General features: G+C 38.5%; 1 protein-coding gene and 1 long non-coding RNA gene across 10 annotated transcripts in view; one reads left to right on the top strand and one right to left on the bottom strand.

Moving 5' to 3' along the window:
* The window catches only part of C2CD6 (C2 calcium dependent domain containing 6), a 176,813-nt gene that overhangs the window by 124,802 nt on the left and 38,809 nt on the right, over positions 1 to 13,202 (top strand). For 5 of the 7 annotated variants that reach the window (XM_017946785.3, XM_003907813.3, XM_017946787.1 and 2 more), the window contains one exon: positions 6,535 to 6,593. In XM_017946785.3, coding sequence (XP_017802274.1) covers positions 6,535 to 6,593 — 59 coding nt within the window. Of the gene's footprint in view, positions 1 to 6,534; positions 6,597 to 13,202 lie in introns of those variants that run through there. The other 2 variants (XM_017946789.2, XM_031651449.1) reach the window with 1 other exon arrangement.
* Positions 1 to 13,202, bottom strand: part of LOC116269184 — a 90,817-nt gene that overhangs the window by 63,143 nt on the left and 14,472 nt on the right. For all 3 annotated transcript variants that reach the window (XR_004176619.1, XR_004176620.1, XR_004176621.1), the window contains exon 2: positions 9,852 to 9,941. This is a non-coding gene — a long non-coding RNA (uncharacterized LOC116269184). The remainder of the gene's footprint in view (positions 1 to 9,851; positions 9,942 to 13,202) is intronic.

Genomic DNA, 13,202 nt, shown 5'->3' with positions numbered 1-13,202 from the left:
GTCCTCACATCCCTTGTAAGTTCTATTCCTAAGTATTTTATTCTCTTTCTAGCAATTGTGAATGGGAGTTCCCTCATGATTTGGCTCTCTGCTTGTCTATTATTGGTGTATAGGAATGCTTGTGATCTTTGCACATTGATTTTGTATACTGAGACATTGCTGAAGTTGATTATCAGCTTAAGGAGTTTGTGGGCTGAGATGATGGGGTTTTCTAAATATACAATCATGTCATCCGTAAACAGAAACAATTTGACTTCCTCTCTTCCTATTTGAATACCTTTATTTCTTTCTCTTGCCTGATTGCCCTGGCCAGAACTTCTAATACTATGTTGAATAGGAGTGGTGAGAGAGGGCATCCTTGTCTTGTGCCCATTTTCAAAGGGTATGGTTCCAGCTTTTGCCCATTCAGTATGATATTGGCTATGGGTTTACCATAAATAGCTCTTATTATTTTGAAGTCCATCAATACCTAGTTTACTGAGAGTTTTTAGCATGAAGGGTGTTGAATTTTATTGAAGGCCTTTTCTGCATCTATTGAGATAATCATGTGGTTTTTGTCACTGGTTCTGTTTGAGGCAGCAACTTTTTACCAATTAGTGTAACAGTGTTTTACTATTCTTGCAATTGGGACTGTCACAAGTGTGTAGTGACTGGATAACCATTTAGAGCAGACTGAAGTAATCTAGTTAAAATGAAGAGAAAATAATAAGATAGCTGAAACACCACTTGCTATAGAAGGAAGATGATCAAGCAATCATATATCATTGTAAGCATTATAAGCATTCTTGAGTTATAGAGAGAACATTCCAATTAAGGACTTATGGGTAAAAGAATCAAAGGAAAATACAGTTGAGAAGTATAGTTTTAGAATAAAGTTCCCAACTGGAAATTTTAGCTTAGCTTGAATAGTAGAATGCAGAGAAATAAAGGATTTTTAATATGATTAGAATTTAATGGTTTAGCCATATTCATACATCTGTTTCATACAGTAATGCCAGTTCTAAGAACGTACATTGGGATGCAGAAAGCTATTTTAGAATGTAGGATGTCAGTCTCAGGAACTAACACTTTAAATGCTAGGAAAATTTTAAGGTATTTAATCCCCAGTGATTCTGGTGAGAGCTCAGAAAAGGAAGAGAGCTGTATGAAAAGTCTGAAACTTCTTAGGGATTACATAAGTGGTTGTTATGAGAATGATGGTCGAAATACAGACTGGAAAGGCAATTCTGATGAGGTTTCAGATAGGAATGAGGAACCAGGTATTGGAAACTGGAGTAAAGGTTATCCTGTTATAAAGTGGCAGAGAACTTAGCTAAATTGTCTCCATGCCTGAGGGCTTTATAGAAGGCAGAATTAAGAGTGATGAACAAGGCTATTTGGTGAAAGAAATTTCTAAGCAAAACATTGAAGGAGCTTCATGATTTCTTTTAACTGCATATAGTAGAATGTAAGAGAAGATAAATGATTTAAAGATAAAATTTATAATTAAAAGGGAAGCAGAAAGGAAATATTTTAAAAATTCACAGCCCAGCCAATGTAAAGAATGGAAATGTATGTTTAGGAAAGCAAACCAAAGGTGTTGCCAAGTTGCTGTTTGCTAACAAAATTAGCATGACTAGTAGGGAGCCAGGTGATATTCATCAAGAAAACGGAAGAATGGCCCAGAAGGCATTTCAGGGATCTTAAAGGCAAACTAGGAACTTGAGGGCAAGGTTTCCAGAGAGAAGCCCATGGGACCTCAACATTCATTCTCTGTGCCATCTCAGGTGGCTTATCCCCACATTTTAGCAAAGGCCTTCTTGGACACCCTAGCAGTGGCTTAAGCCAACCTGGGTGCAGCTCCTGTTTTCACTCCACAGAGTACAGTGGTAAGTCTTGGTGGCATTCATATGATGCTAATTCTGCAGGTGCACAGAGTTCATGAGCTACCTCCACCTAGATTTCAAAGGATATTATGGACAGCCTGGGGACCCCAGGCAGAAACTTGTTGCAGGGGTCGAGCTTTTGTAGAGAGCTACAGTGAGGGCAATGTCCAGCAGAAAGGTGACGTCTGGGCTCTTACAGAGACATCAGAACTGTAGAGCTACTCACGTGCAATGCCAGCCTGGGGGAGCTGCTGGCAGAAGACCCTAACCCATTAGAGCTGCTATTTGGGTTAAGCCTAGCAAAGCTGTGGGAATGCAGCTGCCTGAGGCCTTAGGGACTCAACTGCTGCCCCAGTGTACCCAGAAGGTGGGACATGGAGTCAAGAAAGATTATTCTGGAGGCTTAACATTTGATGTGCACTCCATTGGATTTTGGACTTACTTATGAGCATTAACCTCTTTCTTCTTGTCTATTCCTCCCTTTTGCAATGAGAATGTCTTTCATGCCTGTCCCACCATTGTATTTTGGAAACAGGTAACTTGTTTAATTTCACAGGCTGACAGCTAGAAGGGAATTTATCTCACGATAAATTGTGTCTGACTTTCGCCCATATCTGATTTTGATGAGACTATGGACTTTTGAGTTGGTGCTGGAATGACTTAGGAATTTGTAGCTATTGGGATGGAATGAATGTATTTTGCATGTAAGAAGAACATGAGTTTTGGAGGGCCAGGGGTAGAATGTTATGGTTTGAATAGATCCCTCAAAAGCATGTGTTGGAAATGTAATGCCCAATGCAACAGTGTTGGGAGGTGGGACCTTTAAGAGGTGATTAGTTCAAGAGATCTTCACCCTCATGACTGGATTCATGCCATTATCACAGGAGTGGATTATCAGCAAGCATGTGTTCCTTATAAAGGATGCATTTGGCCCTATTTATCTCTTGTCCTCTTGCCTTCCACCAAGGGAATAACACTGTCAGAAGGCCATTGCCAGATGCTGGCACCTTGATATTGGACTATCCAGCTTCTACAACTGTAGAAATAAATTTCTGTTCCTTATAAAATACCCAGTCTCAGATATGCACTCCAGCCTGGGCGACAGAGCGAGACTCCGTCTCAAAAAAAAAAAAAAAAAAAAGAAAAAAAGAATAAGCTCCTTATTCTATTATTTCCAACTACTCATTGTAAGGGGGAAGTTATTCTACCAAATAATTAAAAAGGTTAATGAGGGTATAAAGTAGATCACATCCCTGCTTTACCACTAACTAGTTCTGTGACCTTACACAATCATTTGTCTTGTAAAAGCATTACTTTCCCAATTTTCAAAATAAGAGTAAACTAGATACCAAGAATAAATATTTCAATGCTTCTTTGTAATTACATTATATTGCCTTATTTGGTCTTTAAAACTTTGTATATGCTACACATAGATTAAATTATTTAATTTTCATCCAACCCTGTGAGGTTGACACTGTGAATTTCCTTTTACGTATGAGGCAACAAAGACATTTTGGAAAGTCTGAGTAATTTGAAAATTTATAAAAGATGTATATGAAACAAGCCAGTTGTCCAGTTTCCTCTGAAGAGTCTTTGTAAGCAATGTCCAATCTATGGTGTATCTAAAATTTAAAATAAATACTTGGGAAGGGAAAACAGGGCCTGTTTTCTTACTGCCCACCACTATCTTGCTCTTGGGCAGCTCATTAACTTTTCTGGAATTTTTCTCATCTTTAAAATGAGAGAGGTAGTTTCAAGAGTGTTGAATTGTCTGTTACTCTAAACATCTATATTCCTAGAATTATATCTGAACAGAGCCTTTAAAAACTATATAAATAAGATTTCAAAATATATATGTAAAATTTTTTTTGTCATACGTTGCATTATACTTTTCCATTTACTTATGCAGACCAGTCTTATACAATTAACCCAATAAATTAGATACATTATATAATTATATTACATAAAATGTATTTATGTTATATAAAATGAAATCAATGCATTAAAGAGTTTAGTAGTGCTCACATCACACTCTCATTGATTCCTAGAATTATCATTACCTGTAAGCAAATTAGAGGCGTGTGCCTAGTCCAGTTACTTTGAAGCTACTTTCATAAAGACCCTCTGACTCCTAGAATTTATGCACATATTATTTTAGCCTAGGCTGACAGTATTTATGCACATGTATTTTAGCCTAGGCTGACAATTTTTCATTGAAGATCTTGGTCATTCCACTCCCCGCTTTGTCATTGTCTTAGTTTGTTACATAAGGTTCCTCTCTAGGGACGTGAATTTAATTCTTTAGGAAATCCAGAATTATTCATGAAAGACATCTAGAATGTAAACTCTCTGCACAGCTTTACGGAGTTGGGTATCTATAGCAAATGTGTGATGGAAGATTACCCAAATGACTGCTAGAAGACAGGCTAAAATGAGGTAGCTCCAAGAAAGATAAGGAAAGCCATTTTTTTAGTACTTCCAGTGAAGCACAGCTTTGAATAATGTACATAATCTTTAGCAGTCACAGAAAAGGATAGAAGCACCAGGAGTTCAATGATAAGATTTCTAAAATTTTTTTTGATTTTTTGATTTATTTTTTGAACTAATATTAAGAGCCAGAGTCAAAACTAGAAGTACTAGATACAAACATTTACTATAATCTGTCTACAAGAGTGTATCTTCTGCACATAAAAGTACAGAGCATGGTGACATTTAACTTTAATCACTTAATGTATGCATTTCAACATTACTACTGAACATAGTAGTTGGTCATTAGGTGACAGATCCAGCGGTGTAATGTGTCAAGTGTTAGAGGATAGGGGGTAGTAATGATAGCAATGTCGACCTGAAAGGAAAAAGTGAAGGCAAAATTATATTGGTAGACAATATATTTGGGCCAAGCTTGAGGACAGCAACCCAGGAGCATAGACTCAAGTTGCCCTGAATATACACTCCAATTAGCAGCAGTTACAAGGGTATTTTTAAAGGAAAAGAAGAGGTAGTTTCTAAGTTGTTTACCAAAAATTTCCATTAAGATAACATAAGGTATAGATTGGCTATACATTTTTTGTTTGTATTACAAATTTCTGAAACATGAGATAATAAGTGAGGGAGCTAACCAGTAACAAAATTACTTTAAGCAATTGCCCCCAGGCATGGGTGTGGAAGTGGGGTGGCGGCGGGTGGGGGTCATGACTGAAGTCCCATATTCATGTTTCTCTGGGCCTAATAAATCTTTCTTACCTTACATAGCTCAGACTCTGACCCATTTTTCTTTTCTCAGTAACAATATCAACAAAATTTTGTTTATTTTGTGCTGCTTATATTCCAGACACAGTGTTATTATATGCCTTAACCCTCTCAACTGAAGAATCACAATGTTCATAAATTTTGGAAAAAAGAGCTTTATTTCTTAAAAAGGGTTGCAGCCTGTGTGGCCAACCACGTACTGGGAAGCATAGCCTTGGGCAGAAGCTGGAAGCAGACACTTTTTTTTTTTTTTTTTTTTTTTTTGAGACAGAGTCTTGCTTTGTCACCCAGGCTAGAGTGCAATGGCATGATCTCGGCCCTCTGCAACCTCTGCCTCCCAGGCTCAAGTGATTCTCCTGCCTCAGCCTCCTGAGTAGCTGGGACTAGAGGTGTGCGCCACCACACCCAGCTAATTTTTGTATTTTTAGTAGAGACAGGGTTTCACCATGTTGGCCAGAATGGTCTCAATCTCTTGACCTCGGGTTCCACCCACCTCGGCCTCCCAAAGTGCTGGGATTACAGGCCCATGAGCCACCGTGCCCAGCCTGAAGCAGGCACTTTGAGAGAGGAAAGGATGAGAGAGGAATTTATGCTAAACAGGTTGGCTATATATTTAACAAGTTATAGGAGGAGCTATGAATATTAATGACAAGTGGGACATGTGCATGCATAGTAAGCAAACATACATGTTACATTCTTCCTATGTTCACGTTGGGCTGGAGACTTAACATTTAAATGCATTAAGATTAGACTCCATACATCAAAAGTTGAAATGGAGGACACAGGGGCATCCTGTGTGCAGTCTCCGTAAACTGGCCAGAACCAGCCCATGGTGTTGGTGGGGGTGGGGGGGGGGGGGGTAGTCTCTTACCAAGAAAGAATGCCAGTCAGTTGCTGTGTCAAAATTACAAAGGGAGGGGCAACAACAGGCAGCTGGCTGAAATCAGCAGGAGAATAAATCTTCTGAAAGGGCCAGTTTCTGTTTAACCATTAGGAAAGAAAGCCTAATGGTGGTTAGCAAATGAAGGGGTATAACAAGGCATGACCAACCTCCCATCCCATCATGGCTGGGAACTCAGTTTTTAAGGTTTATCTGGGGTCCACTGGCCAAGAGGGGGTCTGCTCAGTTGGTTGCAGGGCTGAGGATTTAATTTTTGTTTCTTACCCATTAAATCACACAACAACCTTATAGGGAGGATCTTTGTCTTTTGACAAATGAGGAAACCCAGGCTGAAGGAGGCCAAATGACTTGTCCAAAGTTAGTCACATAGTCACAGAAACTGTGTCTCAGCAGTCTCCTCCAGAGCCTGTGCTCTTAACTGTGCTCTCATAATCACTAAAGATGTGTCTGTAAAATACACTTGTCAAATGCCACAAGTGCCAGCTTATTTACATAATCATTTTCTTCATTCTTTTTCAGATGGGTTAATACAAGAGAAACCCTACAGACCGAGAAATATAAATAGAAAGGGAAAAGCAGTAAGTAGATTGATATATCCTTTAAAAACCACTGTTAGCATTTTACATTGTTTTGAATTAATATTTACTGACAGTATTCTGCCAAAAAGAAAGTACATTCTTTATTATTATATATTTATACATTGATTGTAAATCAACTTTATCATATATTTTATAGTTACTTATAAATTTATAAATTATTATAAAGTAATACAAATGTAACATCAACTTTCGGCTACACTACTTGTTGCTTCTACCTCCCCCCAAATAGTTATTGCTTAATAGGCAAACCACAATAAAACTGGAAAAGCACAGGTTATGGCTGCCCATCTACTGGGACATGAGCAATTTTAAACAAGCCACTTTTCTCATCCCAATTTCCCATTAATACTTAAAGTTAACTATTTTGGATTTCATTCTTTGAACTTTGAAAATGTTTAATTGTTCAAGAGTCAGTTGTCTAAATGCCATGCCAGGCTAACAGCAATAAGTATTTCAGAAATGGAATAGGAACGTGTAGCTTGAGATGAAGATCAGGCAAGAAAGAAATATTTTAATGACAAATAAGAGAAAGAAAATGGTCTACCTCGTATTTTGCACTCAGAAGGCAAGAACCATGCTCATACGGTGGAGAAAACTCCAAGCGCCGAAAGAAGTGTCAGTGCTTTCTTGTAATTTTTAATGATTAACTTTCTTAATCTAAGAAATCAGAACCCTATGCTAATACTCTTGTAGAGAGTAAGATTTGATATAAGAATTTCTTGGACTTCATGCAATAGGCTTTAGTCACTTTAAAGAGAGCAATTCCAAATTTTTCAGAATATTACTGATCCTACAATTCAGTCCAGTTATCCCATAAGCCATTAAGTGTTGTGGAAATTTTAATGTTTTGGTGCTTACACTATTTATTCCAGACTGACTCATACCTCTAAAAATAGTATGAGAATTCCATCAGATTATGTGGCCAAACTTTTATTTAGAAAAAAAAAAATCACATACCTATAAGGTACTAGGTTGTTCCAGAAGGAGCACAAGATTTCAAACCTGAAGACCCGGATTCTGGCACCAGTCTCTTCATTATTTATAAAACATTTATGGAAATACATACTATATAGCAGACACCATGCCAGTTAATATTTAAAGAGACTATGCTACATAATGGGTACCATGTTAAGCTTTTTATGGCCATTATTTTATGTAATCCTTACAAAAAAACGGGCATTATTATTATTTTCATTTTGCAGAGGAGAAAACTGAGTCTCAGTGAAATTAGATAACTTGTATAAGGTCACAATCAGTAAGAAAGTTGGAATTTGACCCTAGAGTGCATAAAATTAATGTACTTATCTCCTGATCCCTGACCTTCAGAAATTAAAAATATATTAGTGAATGTGGTTGACGGAAAAGTAGGCACAGAATTACAGCTATACTAGATGGAGGCACAGGGTGTTTTAGGAGCATCCTGTGAAAAACGCACTTAACAGGAACCTGGCAGGAGAGGGAGGGTAGAGGTTGGTAATGAAAGGCCTTTTTAAACAAAAAAAGGTGATTCAATGAAACAACATATGTAAAATATTTTCCAGTGCCTTGCATATACAATACCCATTGTTTTGGCTGAATTCACCTGAAGTCTCATAGCAGTAGCATTCTCAGGACCATTCAAACAACTAATATTTTAATAGCATCATTGAGCTGGAAGACTTGAGATTTTATGTCTATTCCAATTCAATATATTTTTACAAAGATAAATTTTATCAGAAAAATGCAGCTCTAGGGTCTCCAAGAGACTCAGAGACACCTAAAAAAGTATAAACCATCTCCTAAATGCCAGTGTACCAAAATCTTCAATCATAGTTGTCATTCTTCTCCACCAGAATGTAAGCTCCTTGAAAGCTAGGAGATTGTGTGTCTTGTATTCCCCAGCATCTGAAACAGTGTCAGATACTTTAGCATTCAACAAGTACTTTTTGAATGAGTACCTACTATGTGTCAGGCACTATGGATACAAAAATGAAAATAATACAGCCTTTGACTTCAAAGACCTTACGGCCAGGTAGAGGAAAATATGTACTTGGAGCAAATCAGTAATATATCAGTATTATATCGGTAATATAATTGTTCTAAAAGGAGATACAAAGAATGGTAGGTATAGGCAAAGTAGTACCTGTTATTAAAGATTATCTGACAGTTGGCTTGAGATTGGGCCTGACTCCATATTAACTATGGCAACTCAGGTGCTTTGGCACATTACCACCTGTTTAGTTCACTGCTATAACCAAAATACCATAAAGTGGGTGGTTTATAAACAACAGAAATTTATTTTTCACATTTCTGGAGGCTGGGAAGTCTAAGACCAAGGGCTCCTGCATTTTCAGTGTCTGGCGAGGGCGCACTTCCTAGTTTACAGACTGCTATGTTCTTGCTGTGCCTTCACATGGTGGAAGGGGTAAAAGAGTTCTCTGGGGTCTCTTTTATAAGGACAGTAATCCCACTCATGAGGGCTCTGCCCTTATGACCTAATCAGCTTCCACAGGCCCTACCTCCAAATACCATCACATTGGGGATTAGGTTATCAACATTACTTTTGGGTGACATAAGCATAGAAGAAACATTCTCATTGCAAAAGGGAGAAGTAGGAAAGAAAAAAAGGAGTAACAAGTCCCAAGTAGGTCCAAACTACAAGGCAAACTCTGAGATCTTAAGGCTTGAGAATAATTCTCTTTAGCTCAGTGTTCTAGGACGAAAGTCCTGCCTTCTGGACTCACTGTGGTGGGAGTCTTGCCTTATGGACCCACTTGGATAGAGATCCTGCCCCAACACCTTTACTAGGCAGGGATGGGACCCCCCAGGCTCCAGGCAGCTCTGCTCCCATGGCTTTGGGTGACTGCACTCCCACAGCTTTGGGCAGGGGCTCCATCTGACCTGTCAAAATTGAGGAAATGGTCTCCCCTTTTGAAACTGAGGAAGCAGCCCTGATGATCTCTGAATTGCCTTTGGGGTTGTTTTTTCCTTTGTCTTGAAGAGTAGTGCCTGGCTTCTGTTGAGATGACTGATGAAGTCTGTGCTTCACACTTACATTAATCTTTTTATTAAATGGTTGCTTGGCTATACCCTTAGCATTGTCTCCCAAACATGCTTTCTCATTTTTTGCAATATGGATAGCTTAAGAATTCACCAAATCTTTAAGTTCTAGTTTCTTTTTGCCTAACAAGTCTATCTTTAAGTGATGCCTTTCCTCTCACATTTTATAATAAGCATTCAGGATGACCCAAGCCATACCTTCAACACTTTGCTTAGAAATTGCTGCAGCCAAATACAGTCATCCCCTCTGCTCCACAGGGCATACATTTCAACATCCCCAGTGGATTCCTGAAACCACAGATTTTACCAGACATTATACGCTTTATGTTTTTTGTATACATACATATCTATGATGAAGTTTACTTTATAAATTAGGCATGGTAAGAAGTTAAAAACATCTAATAATAAAATAGAACAATTATAATATACTGTAATATAAGTTATATGAATGTGGTCTCTTTCGCTCAAAATGTCTCATTGTGCTATACTCACCCTTCTCCTTGAGATGAAGTAAGATGATAAAAGATGGGTTAAGTGATTAATGGCTGGGTAGTGTATATAGCATGGATGTGCTGGACAAAGGGATTGTTCCCATCCTGGGCAGGATGGGGTAGGATGTAGTGGGATGCCATGAGAGTTCAACACATTACTCAGAGAAACTAGACTTCAGTGCAAAAAAAATAGCCAAAAAGAGGAATGCTATATAATAATAATATTATCAATTCACAAAGAAGACATAATAATCCTAAAGCAACAGAGCCTGGAAATGCATAAGCCAAAATCCAATAGAGCTGAAAGAGGAAATAAAATCCTCAATTATAATTGGGGATATCAACACCCACTCTCAGCAATTTATGGAACTACTAGGCAGAAAATCAAGTATATAAAAGGCTGGAATAACACAGCCAACTAATAAGATCTGACACTCTGCCCAACAATATAGCAGATATACATTGTCTTCACATGCTGATGGAACATTCACCAAGATAGACCATATCCTGGGTCATAAAACAAAGTTCAGCAAATGTAGAATAATTAAAACCACATGAAGTATGTTAATTAACCATAATGGAATATAAAGGAATTCAAAGGATTTGGGGGATGGTCAAGGAAAAAACTATGGCCATGAAGTGGCAGTGGTACACAAAACTTTATTTGGATGATGCTTTGACAGGTTCACAAGCTGGAGTAGTCCCTTATGGCATGAGACTATCCAGAAGTGATAGCATGGGGTGGAGAAGAGCACCACTCAGAAGGCAAGGAAATTCCTAGGGGAGAAGAGTGTCAGAAAAGGGGGTTACACATCTACATGCTTTCACTCAGTAACCTGGCAGGGAGTCTCTAGATCACAGAGCTCCAATGGACAGCAGAGGTTTGGGGCCTTTATATTCCTAAGTTTTATCTAAGCTATGGCTAGCAGATGCTGGGCACAGTTCTGTGGGGCATGCAAAGCAGGTAGTCTCAATAGCCAAAAATATGCTTATTTGTGTTATATTTAAAACAATTTGATACATACAAATTTTAGTCTTCTGCTAACAGGCTTATGAGATAATGAGTCTCAGCCTGCCGTGAAGAAGTAAACTGTATTAGTTAGTTTTTACACTGCTATAAAGAACTACCTGAGACTGGGTAATTTTTAAAGAGAAGAGATTTAATTGACTCTCAGTTCCACATGGCTGGGGAGGCCTCAGGAAACTTACAATCATGGCAGAAGGCAAAGGAGAAGCAAGCACCTTCACAAGGTGGCAGGAGACACAGCAAGGGGGGAAGTGCCATTCTTTTAAACCATCACATCTCATGAGAACTTAACTATCACAAGAACAGCGTGGGGGGAACCACCCGTATGATCCAGTTTCCTCCCACCGGGCCCCTCCCCAACACATGAGGATTACAATTCAAGATGAGATTTGGATGGGGACACAGAGATAAACCATATCAACAGCCTAAGTGTCAGGAGACAAGGGAAAAATATACAGAGACATCTTTGTCTCCTTTATATAACATGGAATCAAAATCAATAACAAGGATAACAGGAAAATCTCCAAATATTTGGCAATTAAACAAGTATACAGTTCTAAATAATTCTTGGGGCAAAGAGGAAGTCTCAAATGGAGTAAAAGAAACATAGAACTCAATAAAAATGGAAATACCATGTATGGAAATTTGCAGGACACAGCTGAAACAATGTTGAAGAAAGTGTATTACATTAAATGCGTATACCAGAAAGGTAAATTCTCAAATCAGTAAGTTCCCACCTCAACTACTTAGAAAAAGAACAGCAAAACAAACTCCAAGCCTAGAGAAGAAAATAATATAAGAGCAGAAATCAATGAAACTGAAATTAAAAAGCTATTAAGGAAAATTAATAACGCCAAAAAATCTGGTTCTTCAATATAATCAGTAAAATTGATAAACCTCTAGCAAGAATTAAAATGATTAAAAAAGATACAAATTACCAGTATCAAGAATGAAATAATATATCGCTGCAGAGTTTGCAATCATTAAAAAGATAATAAGAGAATACTACAGATAACTCTATGCTCATAAATATGACAACTTAGAGGAAATGGACTAAGTCCTGGAAAACCATAAACTACCTAAACTACCTCGACCAAGACGAAGTAGACAAACAATAGTTCTATGGCCACTGAAGAAATTGAATTGGGCCAGGCACAGTGGCTCATGCCTGTAATCCCAGCACTTTTGGGAGGCCGAGGTGGGAGGATCACCTGAGGAGTTTGAAATCAGCCTGACCAACATGGTGAAACCCCATCTCTACTAAAAATACAAAAATTAGCCAGGTGTGGTGGCGGGCGCCTTTAATGTCAGCTACTCGGCAGGCTGAGGCACGAGAATCGCTTGAACTCAGGAAGCAGAGGTTGCAGTGAGCCAGGATCATGCTACTGCACTCCAGCCTGGGTGACAGAGTGAGACTCCGTCGCAAAAAATGGTAACTTAAAAGCTCCTGGAACAGAAATCACCAATTTTACACAATCTATTCCAAAAAACATAAAAGGAGGGAACATTTCCCAACTCATTTTGTGAGGCTAATAACACTGTAATAACAAAACAAGATGAAGACAGTGAAAATAAAGAGAATTACAGGCCGGGCGCAGTGGCTCATGCCTGAAATCCCAGCACTTTGGGAGGCCGAGGCAGGCGGATCAAGAGGTCAGGAGATCAACACCATCCTGGCTAATGCGGTGAAATCCCGTCTCTACTAAAAATACAAAAAATTAGCTGGGCGTGGTGGCGGGTGCCTGTAGTCCCAGCTACTCAGGAAGCTGAGGCAGGAGAATGGCATGAACCTGGGAGGCAGAGCTTGCAGTGAGCCAAGATCGCACCACTGCACTCCAGCCTGGGCAACAGAGCAAGACTCCATCTCAAAAAAAAAAAAAAAAAAAAAGAATTACAGACCAGTATGTCTCATGAACTTAGATGCAAAATCCTCAATAAAATATAGGAATATATAAAAATAATTATACACTATGGCCAAATGAGATTTGCTCTGCATATGCAAGGCTGGTTCAACATTTAAAAATCAATCTG

This window comes from Papio anubis, chromosome 10 (genome assembly GCF_008728515.1).
Source record: "Papio anubis isolate 15944 chromosome 10, Panubis1.0, whole genome shotgun sequence".
Classification (NCBI taxonomy): domain Eukaryota; kingdom Metazoa; phylum Chordata; class Mammalia; order Primates; family Cercopithecidae; genus Papio; species Papio anubis.
This window is presented reverse-complemented; position numbering and strand designations above follow the sequence as displayed.